Source organism: Balaenoptera physalus (assembly GCF_965194825.1).
Source record: "Balaenoptera physalus genome assembly, chromosome: 13".
Lineage (NCBI taxonomy): Eukaryota > Metazoa > Chordata > Mammalia > Artiodactyla > Balaenopteridae > Balaenoptera > Balaenoptera physalus.
The window spans coordinates 45683180-45705126 of NC_138892.1; the positions used below are offsets into that span (position 1 = coordinate 45683180).

At 35.6% G+C, this 21947-nt stretch overlaps 1 protein-coding gene across 2 annotated transcripts in view; it reads right to left on the bottom strand.

The window, feature by feature from the left end:
• The window catches only part of TRHDE (thyrotropin releasing hormone degrading enzyme), a 394213-nt gene that overhangs the window by 78763 nt on the left and 293503 nt on the right, over positions 1-21947 (bottom strand). For both annotated transcript variants that reach the window (XM_082418907.1, XM_082418908.1), the window contains exons 8-10: positions 17060-17125; positions 16189-16376; positions 10901-10989 (exon numbers count right to left, since the gene is read on the bottom strand). In XM_082418907.1, coding sequence (XP_082275033.1) covers positions 10901-10989; positions 16189-16376; positions 17060-17125 — 343 coding nt within the window. The remainder of the gene's footprint in view (positions 1-10900; positions 10990-16188; positions 16377-17059; positions 17126-21947) is intronic.

A 21947-nucleotide genomic window follows, 5' to 3' on the forward strand; every position in this document is an offset into this window, starting at 1 on the left:
GTATGTGATGAGTACCATAATAAAAAGTATGGAAGTTATATTTCAAGTGTTCGTAATAACAATTAAAATTTATATTTAGAATATATCTAAAATGGCACAAGACTTAGATTATATTAAGGCACAAAGTAGTTGTCATTTTATAGTATTTTATATCTTTATATTTTATCCTTCCTTTTGGAATAAAAAGAGAAAGGATATCAGATCTTTCTACTCAATGTTGGCTGGTTGCAGAACAATCAGAATTTAAAACAAATAAAAAAGTGAACCAGGGTAACAAGGGTAACAGTGTGAAACAAATTCAGGTATAATAACACATACTAGTTTTCTCACTGGACTCTTGGAAGAATCAAATTAGATAATGCTCTGTAGAGATTATAGAGAACGATTCCTGTGTATCCAGTGGCAAAGTGTCAAAACTGACAGATCTGCAAAGTAACCTACCAAAGTATTAAAATCTTGTGTGTGTGTGTGTGTGTGTGTGTGTGTGTGTGTGTGTGTGTTGTAAATAAACTTAGAAAAGAAAATCAAGCTCCTAAGACACTTCTGGCAAGTTATTTCTCAAGCCTTAATTTTCTCATTTGTAAAGAGGGAACTAAAAAGAATGCTCTCTTTAACGGCTTGTAACTTTCATATGAGCCAATATTTAAGGAAAGCGTTATACCATTATGCCGTTTTTAATGTTTACTTCGAATTTGCAGCATCAATTTCCCTTTTATTTTAAGTCTTTTCTTTCCTAACATTTTTTTTAACATCTTTATTGCAGTATATTTACTTTACAAAGGTGTGTTAGTTTCTGCTGTATAACAAAGTAAATCAGCTATACGTATACATATATCCCCAAATCTCCTCCCTGGGGCGTCTCCCTCTCACCCTCCCTATCCCACCCCTCTAGGTGGTCACAAAGCACCGAGCTGATCTTCCTGTGCTATGCGGCTGCTTCCCATTAGCTATCTATTTTACATTTGGTAGTGTATATATGTCCATGCCACTCTCTCACTTCGTCCCAGCTTACCCTTCCCCCTCCCCGTGTCCTCAAGTCCATTCTCTACATCTGCTTATTTATCCCTGTCCTGCCCCTAAATTCTTCAGAACCATTTTTTCTTTAGATTCCATATATATGTGTTAGCATACGGTATTATTTTTCTCATTCTGACTTACTTCACTATGTATGACAGACTCTAGGTCCATCCACTTCACTACAAATAACTCAATTACGTTTCTTTTTATGGCTGAGTAATATTCCATTGTATATATGTGCCACATCTTTATCCATTGCTCTGTCAATGGACACTTAGGTTGCTTCCATGTCCTGGCTATTGTAAATAGTGCTGCAATGAACATTGTGGTACATGACTCTTTTTGAATTATGGTTCTCTCTGGGTATATGCCCAGTAGTGGGATTGCTGGGTCATATGGTACTTCTATTTTTAATTTTTTAAGGAACCTCCATACTGTTCTCCATAGTGGCTGTATCAATTTACATTCCCACCAACAGTGCAAGAGGGTTCCCTTTTCGTCACACCCTCTCCAGCATTTATTCTTTGTAGATTTTTTGATGACGGCCATTCTGACTGGTGTGAGGTGATACTTCATTGCAGTTTAGATTTACATTTCTCTAATGATTTGTGATGTTGGGCATCTTTTCATGTGTTTGTTGGAAATCTGTATATCTTCTTTGGAGACATGTCTATTTAGATCTTCTGCCCATTTTTGGACTGGGTTGTTTGTTTTTTGATATTGAGCTGCATGAGCTGCTTGTACATTTTGGAGATTAATCCTTTGTCAGTTGCTTCATTTGCAAATATTCTCTCCCATTCTGAGGGTTGTCTTTTCATCTTGTTCATGGTTTCCTTTGCTGTGCAAAAGCTTTCAAGTTTCATTAGGTCCCATTTGTTTATTTTTATTTTTATTTCCATTTCTATAGGAGGTGGGTCAAAAAGGGTCTTCCTGTGACTTATGTCATAGAGTGTTCTGCCTATGTTTTCATCTAAGAGTTTTATAGCGCCTGGCCTTACATTTAGGTCTTTAATCCATTTTGAATTTATTTTTGTGTATGGTGTTAGGAAGTGTTCTAATTTCATTCTTTTACATGTAGCTGTCCAGTTTTTCCAGCACCACTTATTGAACAGGCTGTCTTTTCTCCATTGTATATTCTTGCCTCCTTTATCAAAGATAAAGTGACCATATGTGCATGGGTTTATCTCTGGGCTTTCTGTCATGTTCCATTGATCTATATTTCTGTTTTTGTGCCAGTACCATACGGTCTTGATTGCTGTAGCATTTCAGTGTAGTCTGAAGTCTAGAAGCCTGGTTCCTCTAGCTCCGTTTTTCTTTCTAAAGATTGCTTTGGTTATTGGGGGTCTTTTGTGTTTCCATACAAATTGTGAAATTTTTTGTTCTAGTTGTGAAAAATGCCATTGGTAGTTTGATAGGGATTGCATTGAATCTGTAAATTGCTTTGGATAGTATAGTCATTTTCACAATGTTGACTCTTCCAATCCAAGAACATGGTATATCTCTCCATCTGTTTGTATCATCTTTAATTTCTTTCATCAGTGTCTTATAGTTTTCTGCATACAGGTCTTTTGTCTCCTTGGGTGGGTTTACTCCTAGGTATTTTATTCTTTTTCTTGAAGGGTAAATAGGATATTTCCTTAATTTCTCTTTCAGATTTTTCATCATTACTGTATAGGAATGCAAGAGATTTCTGTGCATTAATTTTGTATCCTGCTACTTTACCAAATTCATTGATTAGCTCTAGTAGTTTTCTGATACCATCTTTAGGATTCTCTATGTATAGTATCATGTCATCTGCAAACAGTGACAGCTTTACTTCTTTTCGATTTGGATTCTTTTTATTTCTTTTTTGTTTCTGATTGCTGTGGCTAAAACTTCCAAAGCTATGTTGAATAATAGTGGTGAGAGTGGGCAACCTTGTCTTGTTCCTGATCTTAGTGGAAATCGTTTCAGTTTTTCACCATTGAGAACAATGTTGGCTGTGGGTTTGTCATATATAGCCTTTATTATGTTGAGGTAAGTTCCCTCTATGCCTACTTTCTGGAGGGTTATATCATAAATGGGTGTTGAATTTTGTTGAAAGCTTTTTCTGCATCTATTGAGATGATCATATGGTTTTTCTCCTTTAATTTGTTACTATGGTGTATCACATTGGCTGATTGCATACACTGAAGAATCTTTGCATTCCTGGGATAAACCCCACTTGATCATGGTGTATGATCCTTTTAATGTGCTGTTGGATTCTGTTTGCTAGTATCTTGTTGAGGATTTTTGCACCTATGTTCATCAGTGATATTAGCCTGTGGTCTTCTTTTTTTGTGACATGTTTGCCTGGTTTTGATATCAGGGTGATGGTGGCCTCGTAGAATGAGTTTGGGAGTGTTCCTCCCTCGGCTATACTTTGGAAGTGTTTGAGAAGGATAGGTGTTAGCTCTTCTCTAAATGTTTGAAAGAATTTGCCTGTGAAGCCATCTGGTCCTAGGCTTTTGTTTGTTCGAAGATTTTTAATCACATTCTCAATTTCAGTGCTTGTGATTGGTCTGTTTATATTTTCTATTTCTTCCTGGTTCAGTCTAAGAAGGTTGTGCTTTTCTAAGAATTTGTCCATTTCTTCCAGGTTGTCCATTTTATTGGCATAGAGTTGCCTGTAGTAATCCCTCTTGATACTTTGTATTTCTGCAGTGTCAGTTGTTACTTCTCCTTTTTCATTTTCAATTCTATTGATTTGTGTCTTCTCCGTTTTTTTCTTGATGACTCTGGCTAATGGTTTATCAATTTTGTTTAACTTCCCAAGGAACCAGCTTTTAGTTTTATTGATCTTTGCTATTGTTTCCTTCATTTCTTTTTCATTTATTTCTGCTCTGATTTTATGATTTCTTTCCTTCTGCTAACTTTGGCATTTTTTGTTCTTCTTTCTCTAATTGCTTTAGGTGTAAGGTTACGTTGTTTGTTTGAGATGTTTCTTGTTTCTTGAGGTAGGATTTTATAGCTATAAACTTCCCTCTTAGAACTGCTTTTGTGGCACAATGATCCAAAACCTGATTCCACAGGTTTTGGATCACTGTATTTTCATTGTCATTTTTTTCTAGTTATTTTTTGATTTCCTCTTTATTTCTTCAGTGATCTCTTGGTTATTTAGTAGTGTATTCTTTAGCCTCCATGTGTTTGTATTTTTTACAGATTTTTCCTGTAATTGATATCTAATCTCATAGCATTGTGGTCGGAAAAGATACTTGATACGATTTCAGTTTTCTTAAATTTACCATGGCTTGATTTGTGACCCAGGATATTATCTATCCTGCAGAATGTTCTATGAGCACTTGAGAAGAAAGTGTATTCTGTTGTTTTTGGATGGAATATCCTATAAATATCAATTAAGTCCATCTTGTTTAATGTGTCATTTAAAGCTTGTGTTTCCTTATTTATTTTCATTTTGGATGATCTGTCCATTGGTAAAAGTGTGGTGATAAAGTCCCCTACTATTATTGTGTTACTGTCAATTTCCTTTTTTATGGCTGTTAGCATTTGCGTTATGTATTGAGGTGCTCCTATGTTGGGTGCATAAATATTTACAATTGTTATATCTGCTTCTTGGATTGATCGCTTGATCATTATGTAGTGTTCTTCTTTGTCTCTTGTAATAGTCTTTACTTTAAAGTCTATTCTGTCTCATATGAGAATTGCTACTCCAGCTTTCTTTTGATTTCCATTTGCATGGAATATCTTTTTCTATCCCCTCACTGTCAGTCTGTATGCGTCCCTAGATCTGAAGTGGGTCTCTTATAGACAGCATATATACGGGTCTTGTTTTTGTATCCATTCAGCCAGTTTACATCTTTTGGATGGAGCATTTAATCCATTTACATTTAAGGTAATTATCAATATGTATGTTCCTATTACCATTTCTCAGTTGTTTTGTGTTTGTTATTGTAGGTCTTTTCCTTCTCTTGTGTTTCCTGCCTAGAGAAGTTCCTTTAGCATTTGTTGTAAACTGGTTTGGTGGTGCTGAATTCTCTTAGGTTTTGCTTGTCTTTAAAGGTTTTAATTTCTCTGTCGAATCTGAATGAGATCCTTGCTGGGTAGAGGAATCTTGGTTGTAGGCTTTTCCCTTTCATCACCTTAAATATGACCTGCCACTCCCTTCTGGCTTGCAGAGCTTCTGCTGAGAAATCAGCTGTTAACCTTATGCGGATTCCCTTGTATGTTATTTGTTGTTTTTCCCTTGCTACTTTTAATATTTTTTCTTTGTATTTAATTTTTGGTAGCTTGATTAATATGTGTCTTGGCTTGTTTCTCCTTGGATTTACCCTCTTTGGGACTCTCTGCGCTTCCTGGACTTGACTGACTATTTTGTTTCCCATATTAGGGAAGTTTTCAACTATAATTTCTTCAAATATTTTCTCAGTCCCTTTCTTTTTCTCTTCTTCTTCTGGGACACCTATAATTCAAATGTTGGTGTGTTTAATGTTGTCCCAGATCTCTCTGAGACTGTCCTCCATTCTTTTCATTCTTTTTTCTTTATTCTGCTCTGCGGTAGTTATTTCCACTATTTTAACTCCAGGTCACTTATCCGTTCTTCTGCCTCAGTTATTTTGCTATTGATTCCTTCTAGAGAATTTTAAATTTCATTTATTGTGCTGTTCATCGTTGTTTGTTTGCTCTTTAGTTCTTCTAGGTCCTTGTTAAATATTTCTTGTATTTTCTCCATTCTATTTCCAAGATTTTGGATCATCTTTCCTATCATTACTCTGAATTCTTTTTCAGGTAGACTGCCCATTTCCTCTTCATTTGTTAGGTCTGGTGGGTTTTTACCTTGCTCCTTCATCTGCTGTGTATTTCTCTGTCTTCTCATTTTGTTTAACTTACTGTTTTGGGGGTCTCCTTTCACAGGCTGCAGGTTCGTACTTCCCATTGTTTTTGGTGTCTGTCCCCAGTGGGTAAGGTTGGTTCAATGGGTTGTGTAGGCTTCCTGGTGGAGGGGACTGGTGACTGTGTTCTGGTGGATGAGGCTGGATCTTGTCTTTCTGGTGGGCAGTGCTGCGTCCAGTGGTATGTTTTGCAGTGTCTGTGAACTTATGATTTTAGGCAGCCTCTCTGCTAATGAGCGGGGTTGTGTTCCTGTCTTCCTAGTTGTTTGGCATAGGGTGTCCAGCACTGTAGCTTGCTGGTCATTGAGTGGAGCTGGGTTTTAGCATTGAGATGGAGATCTCTGGGAGAGGTTTCGCCGTTTGATATTACATGGGGCTGGGAGGTGTCTGGTGGACCAATGTCTTGAACTCGGCTCTCCCACCTAAGAGGCTCAGGCCTGACACCCGGCTGGAGCACCAAGACCCTGTCAGCCACACAGCTCAGAAGAAAAGGGAGAAAAAAAAAGAAAGAAAGAAAAAATATACATATATATAAAATAGAAGTTATTAAAATAAAAAATATATATATTATTAAAAATAAAAAATAAAAAACAAAAGAAAAAAAGAAAGAAGAAAGCAACAAAACCAATAAACAAATCCACCAATGATAACAAGGGCAAAGAACTATACTAAAAAAGAAAAAGAAAAGAAGGACAGATAGAATCCTAGGACAAATGGTAAAAGCAAAGCTATTCAGACAAAATCACACAGAGAAGCACACACATACACACTCACAAAAAGAGAAAAAGGAAAAAATATATATATATATTAAAAGCAAAAGGAAGAGAGCAAGCCAGTCAATAAACAAGTCTACCAATGATAATAAACTCTAAATACTAAACTAAGTTAAACATAAAACCAGAAACAAATTAGATGCAGAAAGCAAACCTCAAGTCTACAGTTGCTCCCAAAGTCCACCGCCTCAATTTTGGGATGATTCATTGTCTATTCAGGTATTCCACAGATGCCGGGTACATCAAGTTGATTGTGGAGTTTTAATCCGCTGCTCCTGAGGCTGCTGGGAGAGATTTCCCTTTCTCTTCTTTGTTTGTACAGCTCCTGGGGTTCAGCTTTGGATTTGGCCCCACCTCTGCATGTAGGTTGCCTGAAGGCATCTTTTCCCCACCCAGAGAGGACGGCGTTAAAGGAGCAGCTGATTAGGGGGCTCTGGCTCACTCAGGCCGGGGGGAGGGCAGGGTACGGAATGCGGGGCGAGCCTGTGGTGGCAGAGGCCGGCATGACGTTGCAACAGCCTGAGGCGTGCCATGTGTTCTCCCGGGGAAGTTGTCCCTGGATCACGGGACCCTGGCAGTGGAGGGCTGCACAGTCTACTGGGAGGGGCGGTGTGGATAGTGACCTGTGCTTGCACACAGGCTTCTTGGTGCCTGCAGCAGCAGCCTTAGCGTCTCATGCCCATTTCTGGTGTCCGTGCTGATAGCCGTGGCTCACACCCATCTCTGGAGCTCATTTAGGCGGTGCTCTGAATCCCCTCTCCTCACGCACCCTGAAACAATGGTCTCTTGCCTCTTAGGCAGCTCCAGACCTTTTCCCGGACTCCCTCCCGGCTAGCTGTGGCGCACTAGCCCCCTTCAGGCTGTGTTCACGCCGCCAACCCCAGTCCTCTCCCTGGGATCCGACCTCCGAAGCCCGAGCCTCAGCTCCCAGCCCCCGCCCGCCCTGGCGGGTGAGCAGACAAGCCTCTCAGGCTGTTAAGTGCTGGTCGGCACCGATCCTCTGTGCTAGAATCTCTCCACTTTGCCCTCCGCACCCCATTGCTGCACTCTCCTCCGTGGCTCTGAAGCTCACCCCCCCCCCACCGGTCTCTGCCAGTGAAGGGGCTTCCTAGTGTGTGGAAACATTTCCTCCTTCCCAGCTCCCTGCCCGAGGTGCAGGTCCTGTCCTTATTCTTTTGTCTCTGTTTTTCCTTTTTTCTTTTGCCCTACCCAGGTATGTGGGGAGTTTCTTGCCTTTTGGGAAGTCTGAGGTCTTCTGCCAGCATTCAGTAGGTGTTCTGTAGGAGTTGTTCCACATGTAGATGTATTTCTGATATATTTGTGGGTAGGAAGGTGATCTCCACGTCTTACTCCTCTGCCATCTTGAAAGTCCTCTCTTTTCCTAACATTTGGCATTAAATTTATTCCCTTCCATTGCACCTTAATTAATAGCCAGTCAACATGCAGGCTACTACATATATGAATGTCTGCATTCTCAGCAGTTTCATAGTAAAAACAAAAGAGACAAATCCTTTTACCTACTTTCAATAATTTAAAAATTTGTTTTAAAACAATTTTTAGACTAAAATTACCTGTGCCTCAACTTGGAATGAATTAGATAATCATCTGACACCACAAAAAATTGAAGTGTCAAGGGCATTTATTGATTCAAATAAAATTCATACTTTATATTGTTCACCAATGACTTGACCTTAGTATCATGTGACATCAAATTGATATTACTGATAATGAAAAATTATAAAATCATTGATCTGATTGTTATAATTAAAAGGTGGAATTTTTTATATATGTTGATAAGAATTGATCAGAATATTTTCTTACTGTTTCTGTGAAGAAACATTTTTCATTACTATTAGTTGACTATATTTTGAAAAAAAGGGGATCTAAAAGGAGACAAATTTAACAATCTTTTATTTTTCCTAATCCTTGTCTGGTGTCAGTTTTCTCTTTGTCTGTCATCAGAATGAAGGAGTTTGAGACAGAACTAAATATATTTAGAACGAGACTAAACAGGGAAAATAGAAAGGTTGCCTTTCTTTTAGGTCCCACTTAGAAAATTATTCCAGATTTATGTATTCATAAAGTTTTCAAGAAACATCTACTCGGTATGAACATTCCATGCAAAAGCCTTAACATTTCGACTAAGATAATGTTTATCAACCAGAAGACTCTGCTATGATTTAATGAAATATGACACATTACACTCTGCAGGTTGCACACTACACAACTTTGGGGTGAGGGAGCGTGCAAGTAATATCACAGTCCACGTAAATATCATCTCCCAGAGTTACACACCACACAAACTATGCAGCTGGGTATAACACCTAAATGTATTACCATAGGGGACGTTTTAGGCAAACATACGGTTTGAAATATCATGTTGCTATTATTCCTGATTAATAATAAAAGACTGTAAATAAAAGCAACCTCTCAAATACAACCTGTTGTCATTGGTCAAGAAAAGCCATGATAGTAATAACCTAAAGTGGAGTATAATCTGTTTCACTATGCTGTACACCCGGAACTGATATAATGTTGTAAATCAACCAAACTTCAATAAAAACAAAGAAAAAAAAGAAAAGCCATGATACTATTCTAGATACTCTGTGTGGAATAAGCGGGTACCATGAATAACAGCATAGACATAACCAGGGAGTTATAGAGGAAATGGACCTGGGAAAAGTATTCAAGAAGAATCAGACTTGCCCTGAATCCCTGCATTGCCTAAAAGTGAAAGTTGGGGCTGATCCTGACATTTGATCAGTGTCTTTGCACTCTTCTAAGTTCCCATTTTCATTCTTCCTTCCAGTGAGAAATGTTTTATTTCTGAAAACTGTTCTATTTCGTGTTCCTAGCAATCCTATGGAGCAATGACTTCATTCTAATAGCTGAATCATTATGATAGAAGCTCACTGCTTTCACTCATCATTTCATAATAAATTATGTAGATAAATAAAACAACTACATGAAGATAAAGAGAAGTATAAAGACAGTAGAGTAAGTGTGAATTCAGAATCATGGTATAAAAACTAATTTGAAGAAATGAAAAGAATAGATTATAGTATGCAATTTAAAGGAGAAACACCAATACATTTTAAAGTAAGCATTTCAATGCATCACTACATTACATATGAATGTTTCACACACAATGTATATAAATGAAAGCACATATTTTCATAATATGTGATGATGTGTTAAAAATACAACAACATGAAAATCTGAATAAAAATTCAACTGGCAAAACAAGTGTTTATATTTCTGGTAAGCAGATTAGATTCTGCTGTGAGACCTTTTTCTTATATGTATGTGTGTATGTATTTTAAGCACTTACATCTCCCTAATAGGAGCAAGACTGAGGAGAAGAAACAATATTTTTGCTGTTTATTTATACTTCACCTTACTTCAAAAACAGATTTGTGGTTGTTTAAATTATGCTTACAAAATAGCAAGAAAACATAAAGTAGCAGAATGTGAGAAAGGAGTAAGAAAAACAAAATGTGGGCATGCTTGACCATTTAAATCTAAATTAAATGTTATATAAAAGATGATAATTGGCTTTTTCTTCAATTCAATGGAAAACAGAAATAAAAGAGACCTGTTTCACACTCTAGTATGAAGCATTTAGATTGGATTCAAGAAATAGCTTTCTGACAGTGAACTGAAATAGGTAACTATCTTATTTGAAGATATTTAGAAATAGAATAGAATATCATCTTTCTCTGCTCCTTGAGAGTTGACCCTACCTAAGGGATGGTTTCATGACCTAGCAAGCCTCTCCCTTCTGGCCCTATAAGTATCTAATGCTACAGAGAATATTGCCTCACCCATTCTTTAAAGAGCCAGTCTGGTAAAGAGAAGATAGCTGGAAAATGGAATTAAAAAATGTGGCCTGTGTTTCAGTATCTGGCATACTGTTCTATTGGGAGTTACGATTGTAATTCTATTACATTCAGGATTATAAAATGGTACAGTTTAAAGCAGTTAAGATTAGTACTACAAGTACTTAGACTTAAATTTTCTCTTTACCATCAGAGACACAAATAAATTTAATAATTATATCAGCGGACTGAAATTAGACTATGTAGAAACTATACTATATTATACTTAAATTTATAGAGGTAATTCCTCTATATTCTCTCTCTAATTTGTCTTTATTCACATTTTTATAACAGCTGATACAAGAGGTTAAGTTGCTAAACAATTATCTGAAACCAAATTCTCAGGGGAGAATATATTTTTTACCTGATTTGTTAGACACCCAAATAATTGCTTCTGAAGACACATGGCTTCTATTTCCTACCACAATAGTTAATGGGATCTGCCACAGGTAACTGCAAAATAAAAGAGAAACTTTTAAGAATAAAAATGGTTATAACAAACAAACAACATTTCCTATGCACTTCCTATGTGATTTTTTTAATTCTCTTTAGGAGAATTTTTTAAATTCCCCAGTCATAAATGTAAGGAATAGGCCAAGAAGATGAATTCACTCATTCAATGTTGCTAAGCAGACTTGGCCTCTAAGAGTTTTAATTTCAACACAAAAGGTGGACTACCAACAAAACAATTTATCTTGGGGAAAAAGATTTGCATTTTACATGAGGGATAAAAAGTAGCTAAAATCTATAAATCTGAGCTGCACTATATATTGAGTAAAGTCTTAAAATAACTCCTTTCTACTTGATTCTGCATTAGATTAATGCCCGTTCCAGTGGTTTCGTGCATTTACATTTCAACATTCTCCTCATTTACTTGTTTAACTATTATTAAAAAACACCTTTGTCAGATTTTATAGAAAGGATAATACAGCACACATAAAGTTATTCAGCAAAGTAGGGGCAAAAAGCAAAGCTGATCAGATCCCCCTAAAATCCAGATCAATACAAAGAACACCGTGGGACACAATGCTTTGTTTTCTGAAATGGAATTTCCAAGTTGATGTGTGAAATCAACCACCAGTGTGCAGGGATCAGTCATGAGTCTCAGCTATTAAAGACAAGCGTTTTTTAGAACATGACTTTTTATAGGATAAAAATTTAGGCCTAAACTTGTACATGAAGTAATATCAATTTAACCTCAAATAAGCAACCGGAGATAAACTGGATAGTCTTACAATAAAATCCAATGACTACATTTTGTTCCCCTAAAATATAGCCAGGTTATGTTAACCAATCATTGCACCATTAGCAACAGGGATAGTCAACAATATGCAGTACGAGAAAAATATTTCTGACCTGAAAACTATAAGAATACTCTATGAGCTCAGTAACTATGGGAGTTTATGGAGAATTGAGAATTTTTCAGGGAACATGTTTGGGGCTATGTAACTAAAAATAGAATGAATACGTCTTTTGATGGGGGGAGGACATCTCCAAATCGGTCATATGGAATTTGATTATTATTTTATCATTTCACGTCTCCCATTCACAATAATCAGAATTTAGTAATAGCAAAAATCCAAATGGAAGACTGGAAGAAATTCCTAGTATTATACCAACTGCTATCTCCAACATAGAAAGTTAATATGTTTAAGATTCTAAATTTTAAAAGTATATGCTATACTTAATCAGACAAACATTTCTGAGTGCCAACTATGTGGAGACATGCTGCTATACTGAATGGACTCCGGACAATTGGTCAGGAAATAAACAACCTATTGTAGCGGAACAGGTATTGTTTGTAAGGTAGACATTGGTGAACGCCAACCCATGTACACTCTTTAACAAATATCCCCAAGGTCATAACATGATACCAAGAATATGCTACAAGTATTTAATAATGGATTTACTGTTAGGAAGATACAGAGAATTTATATAATAAATTTATATATAAATATATATAGCTGTTCTCTAAAAATAATGAATCTTTATGATTAACTGAAATTATTAGGTAAGAGACAACAATGCCTGACTCTGCATCTGATTCTCGAATTAAACTATGAACTCATTTTTGTGTACCTAAGATCTTTCAAAAGCCTGGAAATGAAATGCTTCCATAAATTGCTGTTGAAATGGATTGAATGAGATTGAACTGAAGTAAAATAAAAGGAACTATATCAGTCTATAATAAGACAGAGATTAACTTTATGAAATTGATTTTTTTAGTACATATCATCTATATTGAGTTGGGGCAACTAAATTTTGAAGGCAAATAAATATCAGTTAAAGGGCCAGAAATATATAAAATTGAAGATGTTTAAAACTCTTCAAGGATAAATGTGTCTTTTTTGTAGCATGATCATAAAATGTTTATGAAATAGTATTTGCCCCTAATATAAACATACTTATAATTTTACATTTATTTAAACTGTATCCTTCTAAATAATGAAACTAGAAATTACAATAAAAATTGATGTTTTGATTTTGAGTTTTAGCAAAAGTCTCTAAAGTCAAGAAAGAGGGATTCATATCAATACCTGCATTGTTGCTTACAGACAATTCCACATACAAGAAACTTCCTAAATGGCAGACACTGTACTGTATAGCAATGTTCAGATGCAAAAAAAGAAGTTAACTTTAAGGTATTGCGATACAAACATTGGGGCATTTTGTAAAACTTTTAAAATACCCTCTATATTTTTCCTAAGAATGTTTTTGGCCTCTATTCTGTGTGTGTGTGTGTGTGTATATGTATGTACATACATGTACAGAGACACACACACAAAATCTATACATCGTCACAAAGACAAAGTAAAAATTACAAATCACCAAGCACATCTGAAGTTTCTATTATTTCTGAATTGCTATACTATCAATACTATACAAGTTATTTTCCTTAACTTTCCAAACAACACATATTTGATCTTCCCACCAATTTCATTAAGATCAAAGGAAGCATGGCAATTATGTTGCTTTATGATTACAACTTAAAAGGCTAGAAGACCTTAAACATTGTGGGTGAAAAGCTCTGTGTGGTGTGCTGTAAAAAAATCCAAAACTGCAGTGAGTTATGTTAAAAAAGAAACTAGAAAAAAGAACCTGTGAAATTAAATTGTGCCACCGCCCCTTAAGGTTAACTTGAATTTTAGTCATCTCATTTTAAGAAGAAAAAAACAAAAACAATGCACTTCAAAAGACCCTCAAGATATTTTTTATTTAACAGTCCCTGGGACTACCTCTCTTCATCGTAGGTCACATTTTTATAATAAAGCAATGTTTATTCTAATGATTATGTTAAGGTAGAAAAGCGTAGGTGCTTATTTTAGCTGGAGTGAAAAAACTTTTTAAAAAATGGTACCAATATTAGTGAAGCATTAATGTAGATGCCATGAAAAATGGTTCCGTGGTTGCTATCATCGGACCCAAAACAAAAGGAGATAAATGTAATTTTCTGTAGCACAGGACTCCAAGAAGCTCCATATGTATAGGAGACATTACTGAACATTACAATGTATTAACTTTATAAAGAAAAAAAGCTAAACAAATTCACAATTTCCCAAATACCAAAATGCTAGCAAATATTTTACTCACTTTCACATATCAACTAACTTTATGCAATTATTATATAAAGATCTTTCCTTTCTATTCTGTAATATAGCTACCACATATGAAAAATATGATTACTATATACATTAAAAATGTTCTAGGCATGTTGTAGTGATATTCTAGTGTCCTCTACAAAATTGAAGACAAAGAATTGATGATTATACTGTCACAGAAAATATCCACAATTCATGGGTTTCCTGGCATAAATGGGCACTATGTTTTACTGCATTAACTATTTGCAGTATATGATAAAGATCTAAGAAGGTTACAGACAAAGGGCAGATAGAATTGGTATTGAAGCTTTGACCACAATGTTATAGTGAATTAAATTATCAATAATATAAAACTGAATACTAAAATTTCAACTGCAAACTTTATTATTTCAAAATAGATATAAAATAAATTTTGAGACTGATGGAATGCCATGCATTATCTCACTCAATATTTTCTATGCCAAGTTCTCAGCGTTCAAAACCATTCATATGATTTTATAACTCCAGCAAAAGCAAAGCTCTGTAAAAGCTTTGTATAGGTATATATACCTATACAGCCTGGGAGAAGGTCTTCCTTTAAAGAGTCAGACTTGCGGCCGATACATCTGGCTCATATTATAGGTTGACCGAGTATTTTTGTTCAAAATTTGTTCTGTCATCTGCATGTCCTTTATGTTTTTCTGCATCAGTGATGCTTGTGTAAGAATGATCATTCTCAAAGGCAAGGCCTGAGTCTCTCTAACTTTGCCACAGTCAAGTAGTTTTTATGTACTTCCTGACAAGGCCAGGGTTGATGCCTAAGCAGGTTTCACCTGGGGCCAGGCGGTGGTTGATCAGAAGCAGTGTTTGGGAGCTGTGAGGAATCCAGGCTGGGTGAAGGTTGACAGAGTCACATCCTGACAGCGTGGCAGGATAATACCCTGTATTCCACAGGTGCAAACCGTTAGATTACAAGGGCAGTCTGCTGAAGGGCAGTGTATATAATGAGCAGGAGATTTAAGACAATACTTTCTTAAGTGGGTTCCCAATTTAGTCACCAGAAAACATTCATGAATTTCTCAGTCACTTCTACCTGGACCCTGCCTTGGAGCTACCTTACTTAGGTATGATTTTCATTCCTCTTAGAGATAACGAAGAAAGCTTAATGCGTGCTTCATATATCCTAGATACTGATGGATGATAAAATCAGATTCCTAATATTCCAGATGGCAGACAGCATGAGCAGTCTAATCCCAACACCTCATTTTATTTATTAATTTTGACCTCCATCCCTCCCTGTCCTGCTCCCAACCTCTTACCCGGATATCTTAGAAAAAAATAAAATGAAATGATTTAACTGCTATCTTTCCTTGGCTCAGCTTTAATAAAGCACAAAAGAGTGGGAAAACATGAACTAGAAAAGAATCACTACATGGTGAATTTTCAGTAATTAAATAAGAATTTCAAATGAAAGTTAAAGTAACAACAAGTCAAATTCTATGTATGTTGTGTTAATGGTTTTTAAACACTAAAAGTGAGGGAAGAGAATGTATTTAGATACTAAGTGGCATTGATACTTAGACCATTTTAAATGGATCTAGTTTGAGTTCCTCTGGCTCAGACACTATTTAGTCTGGTGGTGGGTTTTTGATTGTTTAACTAGTCTTTCTGAATTGTTCGTTTCTGTTCTTGTCTATTCTACAAATCTCAGTTTTCTCAATACCATTTAATCCACTTCAAAGTATTTTAACTTTCTTAAATTTAATTCAACAAACATTTACAGGGAAAAGTAAAAAACAAAATCACACATTATTGTTTTAAATGACCATGATAATTTAAATCCTGTCTTCTTAAACAAAATAACTTTAGCATGCTGCCACCTTGATAGTTAAAATATCTGGAAATGGGAGTAAAAGAGGGTTCAAAATGAAAATACCATATGTAAATAAAAAATGAAAACTATATTTCGAGTACATTTCATAATTCTGTTATCAATTATTTTTAAAATGTTAAAATGCAAAGTGAAACATAAAAAAACAAAAGCAATTTTTTCACATAAACAACAGAGTTGTACCTGTTATTTTGAGGTTCATGTGCTTTAGTTTTAGCACTGATGTCATAAATAAAATGTTGCTGGGTAATTATTATTCTATTTCCTGCTGTTGTATTTCCCAAGATGGTGATAACAGGATAACCCATCTGGAGTGTCCACTGATCCATTACTTCCTGTATATTTACATACTTTCCATTCCTTTTTAAAGCCTTTATAACCAAAATTGTAAAAATTAATTTTATAAACATAAACTATAAACATAATTAACATTAAACCATTTTCATATTTACTTTTACGATTTACTTAAGTATGAAAACATTTAAAATCGGTGAAACTAATATAATGTGTTAGTAAAATTAATCTTCTTGCCTTAGCTTAAGCTTCATGCATATATATATATATATATATATATATATATATATATATACATAGAAATAAAAACTTTATTAACATTAAAGTTTTTACCTAATGGAAGATAAAATATATTTTATTGTTAAAGCAAGTACTTACTTGCAGCATCTTTAAGTATCCCCAGTATGTCTAGTATTAAACTTAAATACTTGTTATTCACTTATAGAGAAAAAATTCTTTACCATCCATATTTCACTCAAACATGAATATCTGATACCCTATTAAAATTATATTTCAGAAGTATTATCATGTTTGAAAGTAGGCAAGGTATCTTTAACTACCATTGTAGCTGAATTAATTTTAAACCTCATAATCCTTATAATATAATACATCAAATATAAAACAAGAAACCAATATCAAGAAAAGGGAAATACAAAAAGTAAAAACAAACCATCAGTGTCAATAAAAGTTATGAATGTTTTATAAACTCAATTCAAATATTCAAGAAGAGGCTTTGGCTTTCAAGCTTCCTATACTTTACCTCTGATAGTGTATTCCAGAGATCATTTCTGGCTGCATTGCCATACTTATGAATAGTTAAGTAATCCTACAAAGAATATAAAATTGTAATCACAATTCAAAGGCTAAGCAATTTCCAGTAAACACATTTATTTCTCAATTCGGTTAACCATTTCCATTTGTTGGAACTGCCTTAACACAAAGATAAAGACGTGCAAAAAAGATGAAGAATCTCATTTTAAAATATTCCAAAGAGATTGAACTATAGCGTATTTCTTAATTAAATCATCAAACAATACTAATCTCTTAAAATTTATTTTCATAGTCATAATCACTTCTTATGGATTTCCAGGGTCAAAGATCTTCCTCTAATTTAGCAAGTCAAACTCAGGCAATTTTGAAGAAACTACCTCTGCAATGAAATATTTAGGGGAAACTTTCTCATCAGGCTTTCATGTTGAAGTGTTGAAAAAAATATCTTGTTTTATGGAAAAAGGAAAAAAACAACCTGACCGATATATACTGATGTGAAGAGGGATTGTTTTGCCAAAAAGGTGATGACTATCTCCACAACTCTTCCAGTTCCCTGTCTCTCTGCAAAGACAGGCTACCTAATACAAAAATGATATATACATATTTCCATGAGTTTGAAACACATATTAATATTTAATAAGAAAAGGTCAATCCTAAGTTTATTTAATATTTTTAAGCTTAGGACTTCACATTTCCCATTTTCAATCATTAGTAGTTTAACGTACATACTTTCTATCTGATTCATGTCTGTTCCCTTCTAAGAAGCGTGGTTTATGTCACTGTGAATGTGTTATTTAGTTATGGCTAGTTGGCATTATTTTTTTTTTCTGAATCCAAAGTGGAAAAATCAATAGAAAACAGTGTTTTATATAATGAAACAGTGTCCCCTCCTTCATCTGAAATTCCATTATCTCTACAACACCTAGGTAGTAGACAAAATCTTAATTTACATCATAGTACTAAAACTGAAAAATTTTTGCTGACTCCCTTCAGTACTTTATGTAGAGTGGAATACTTTGGGGATAATTAAAGTTGGGGAAGCAAATTTTCTGAAATACAAATTGTAGCACCTGTGACAGATTCAACTTTCTCGGTAACTCACAGCACAGCAAATGGCAACTCCCACTTAATCAGACTCCTAGAGATGCAGTACTCAACACTAACTTAGCAACCACAAATTCATCGTCGTCATCAGGTGTTAGGAATAACTTTACTGAAAAAATACAAGCCTGAATGACCAATCTGAATCCTAACTTTGGCTTTGAACATGCCACATGAGGCATTTCCAATTAGAACTCAAGGACCAGGATTTAAATCAGCTATTTCAGATTTAGTTGTCAGAATTATTTTTTATGCTTGTTTAGCACTCAAGTGAATAAATTTGGGGAAAATAGGAATTATGAAACATAAATTAAAATTTTATTTTAAATAAATAATAATAATGCTATAATAATAAAGTTTTAACATTAGAACTATTTATTATTGGGTTCTGTTTATGTATAGTGCTGCTAGGATAATCCAAAAGAGGGAACAAAGGAATACTACATAGACCTTGAAAGGTCCAATACATAACTACAGGTTTCTCTTCACAGACAGATCATAAAAATCCAACAGTTCATGATATGAGTTGACCTTGGCCCAACACTGATCATCAACTTGAGCTCTTGGTTCCCTCCCCAATTCAGAATAAAGTTCAAATTTACATTTCAAGCAGGCTGAAATGGCAATTATCCAAGTTTAGGAAGGCGCTCCAACTTGTCTGCCTCAGTATTCAGGGCAGATCACATGCCTTCTTGGACTCCCAGCAGCCCCAGTTTTCGGGTGTTACTGGAATCCTACATATGTCACCTCTTTTCTCCGTTATAAAACTCAAATGTTTTCCTTAGTTATTTTAGCCTTCCTCTTGCACAAATATAGTCATATTTTGAATTGAGGAAATTTTGCTTTGTCTTTGTAGAAAAACAAAACCACTTAAAACAATAGTGAGTGTGGTTTTTTGATGATCAATCATTTATTTATTTGTCCATTCCACAAAATGTATGGTGCACTTTGCATGTGCCAGGCAGCTTACCAGGTGCTGGGGCAACAGTGGTGGAGAAAAGTTTACTGAGAGTAACTAGAAATACTGAGATGTGATTTGTGTAGGAAGGTTTCTGTGACTGAAACTGGGGAAGTCTTGATACAATAACCAGTTGATAAGATGAATCAAGTATTTGGTATGAGATTGAATATGAAGATTTTAAGTTCTGGTCAAACCTACAAGTCACTGAATATGGAAATGGCTGGAGTTATGAACCTGAAATGAAAATTTATATTTATGTGTATGAAAGTCAATCAACAGTAGATTTGACATAATATAAAGTAGAAGAATGATTTAATATTAACACTGTAAAGAGAATTGTGGGTTCTCTATACAAAGTATTTCAGAAACAGTAGAGTTGTTGAAAAGAGTAAAACAAAGATGACCACTAGAATATTCTTAAGGAACATAACCAACAATATAAACTGATTAAAAGTTAAAAGCAGGGACTTCCCTGGTGGCGCTGTGGTTAAGAATCGCCTGCCAATGCAGGGGACACGGGTTCAAGCCCTGGTCTGGGAAGATTCCACATGCCGCGGAGCAACTAAGCCAGTGCGCCACAACTACTGAGCCTGCGTGCCACAACTACTAAAGCCTGCGCACCTAGAGCCCGTGCTCCACGACAAGAAAAGCCACTGCAATAAGCCCGCGCACCACAACAAAGAGTAGTCCCTGCTCACCGCAACTAGAGAAAACCCGCGCTCAGCAACGAAGAACCAGTGCAGCCAAATAAATAAATAAATAAATTTATTTTAAAAAAGTTAAAAGCATGTTAAGCAAAAGTATATTCTGATACATAAAGTGCAGGAATGGGAGTCTGTCTTTGTTCACATCCATACTCCAACACTCCCTAGTTGTATGATCTCTGGCAAGTCACTTAACCCTTTGTGCCTGTCTTCACATCTAGAAAATAAGGATAATAAAAGTACCTGCTGCATAGAATTTTTCTGAGAAATAAATGATTTTAATATCTGTACAGTGTTAAAAAGTGAAGAGTGCTTAACACAGTAATGTCTATTCAATAGACAGTAGCTGCTATAATCTTATTAATCATTTCAGGTTACAGGTTGGAAAACCGAGTAACAAAAGCAAAAGCATCATTAATGATAATAATTAAAGAACATAGTACATGAAAACAATATTCGCTTCCCTTTTAGCACTGTGTAAGTTGCTTTATATTTTATTTCATTCAATCCCAAGATGACATTTATGAGTTAGATATTATCAACACTTAATAAATCAAAACACTGGAACTCAGAGACTCCAGCCCATGTCCAAACCCCATATCTGTGCACACAACTGCTGACCCAAATCCAATATCTACGAGATGACACACAGGTGACTAAGAGTCATGTTCAAAGCTGAACTCATTGTCCTCCCCTATATCAGCTCCTTTTGGGAGCCCTTCCCCAGGGATGACCCTTCCATCCACCTCAACCAAGGAGTCATCTTTGATGCCTTTCTCTCCCTTTCCACCACATTCAGGTAATGATCCACATCCTAAATAGCCCCCTAATATTCCCCCTTCCTTTTAGCTGTTTGACAGCCACTCCACAGTATTTTGCCCAGATGACTACGACTGCTACTACTTCTGCTTTGTCCCTTTCAAATCTAATCGCTTTCACGCAGTCATGCATGAATACTTTTCATCAGATATACATATGAATCCCTGCTGCCTTCAGAATATAGTCCAAACATACCTCAATGTAACTTAAAGGTGTCCCTCAGAGTCTGGTCCCTCTGTACCTCTCCAATCTCATCCATTACTTTGTTGGCCCCCTGCCTCAGCTTAACCATTTTCAACTTTCTTGCAGATGTCTAATGCATATTTTCTCCCTTTTCTAGTTCCCTGCACAAGCAGTTCTCTACACACCCTTTTCCCCTTTGCCCATTTAAATTCAATTCAATCTCCAGGACTCAAGTCTGCATGTCCTTCGGGAATCCTTTCTTGCCCATTCCCACTCCCTTCCTAATTCTGAGTTAAGCGCCCCTCTTATATTCTTACATGCGTCACCATATAAGAGCAATTATCACACTGTTATAATTGCTTGTTTACTAGTTTGACTGCCCACATAGTCTGTAAACTCCATGAGAGTGAGGACCCTGTGATTTCTGTTTACCACTATTTAACCAGCATCTATGTGCCCAGCCTGGTACCCAGTAGATGCTCAATATATTTGTGTGATTTCTGACTTTCCTTATGCAATATGCTTTTCTGTTGACAGCTGACAATGCAGTAAAGAGAGGTTTCTTGTACCTATCATGTTCCCCCTAGATGTCACATTTAAACACTACATACTTAATTTATTATTTCAGTATTTGTCGGATATATAACTTGCAATGATATGTGCAATTGGCTCTGATGTCATCAAAAGATTGTAAACTATTGGGTATGAGACCGTTTTTTGTTTAACTTTCCTTGCTAACAAGTGACACGGTTCATAACATTTTATATATAAAAGCCAATGGGACTAATAAAGACAAGGGGAAAAGTGAAAAGTGAGCTGAGGAAGTAAAGCACTATTATCTTTTAAGATTTATGTGGAAATAATTATGGAATACTTGCTCTACTATTAACGAGCGCTTCAGCATGTTGAAACAGAGGATCAACCATATAAATGGTTTATTCCTCAGGACACGGAGGGACAGTTTGATAAAAATCAAAGAGGTATGGACTGGCTTGTATGTGTTCAGCTGCAAATAACAAAAAATCCACCCTGGGATGACTTTTTTTAATAACAAGATTTATTCTTTCCTACTATAAGAAGGTAAGATAGAGCCGCAGCTCTTTTCCTAT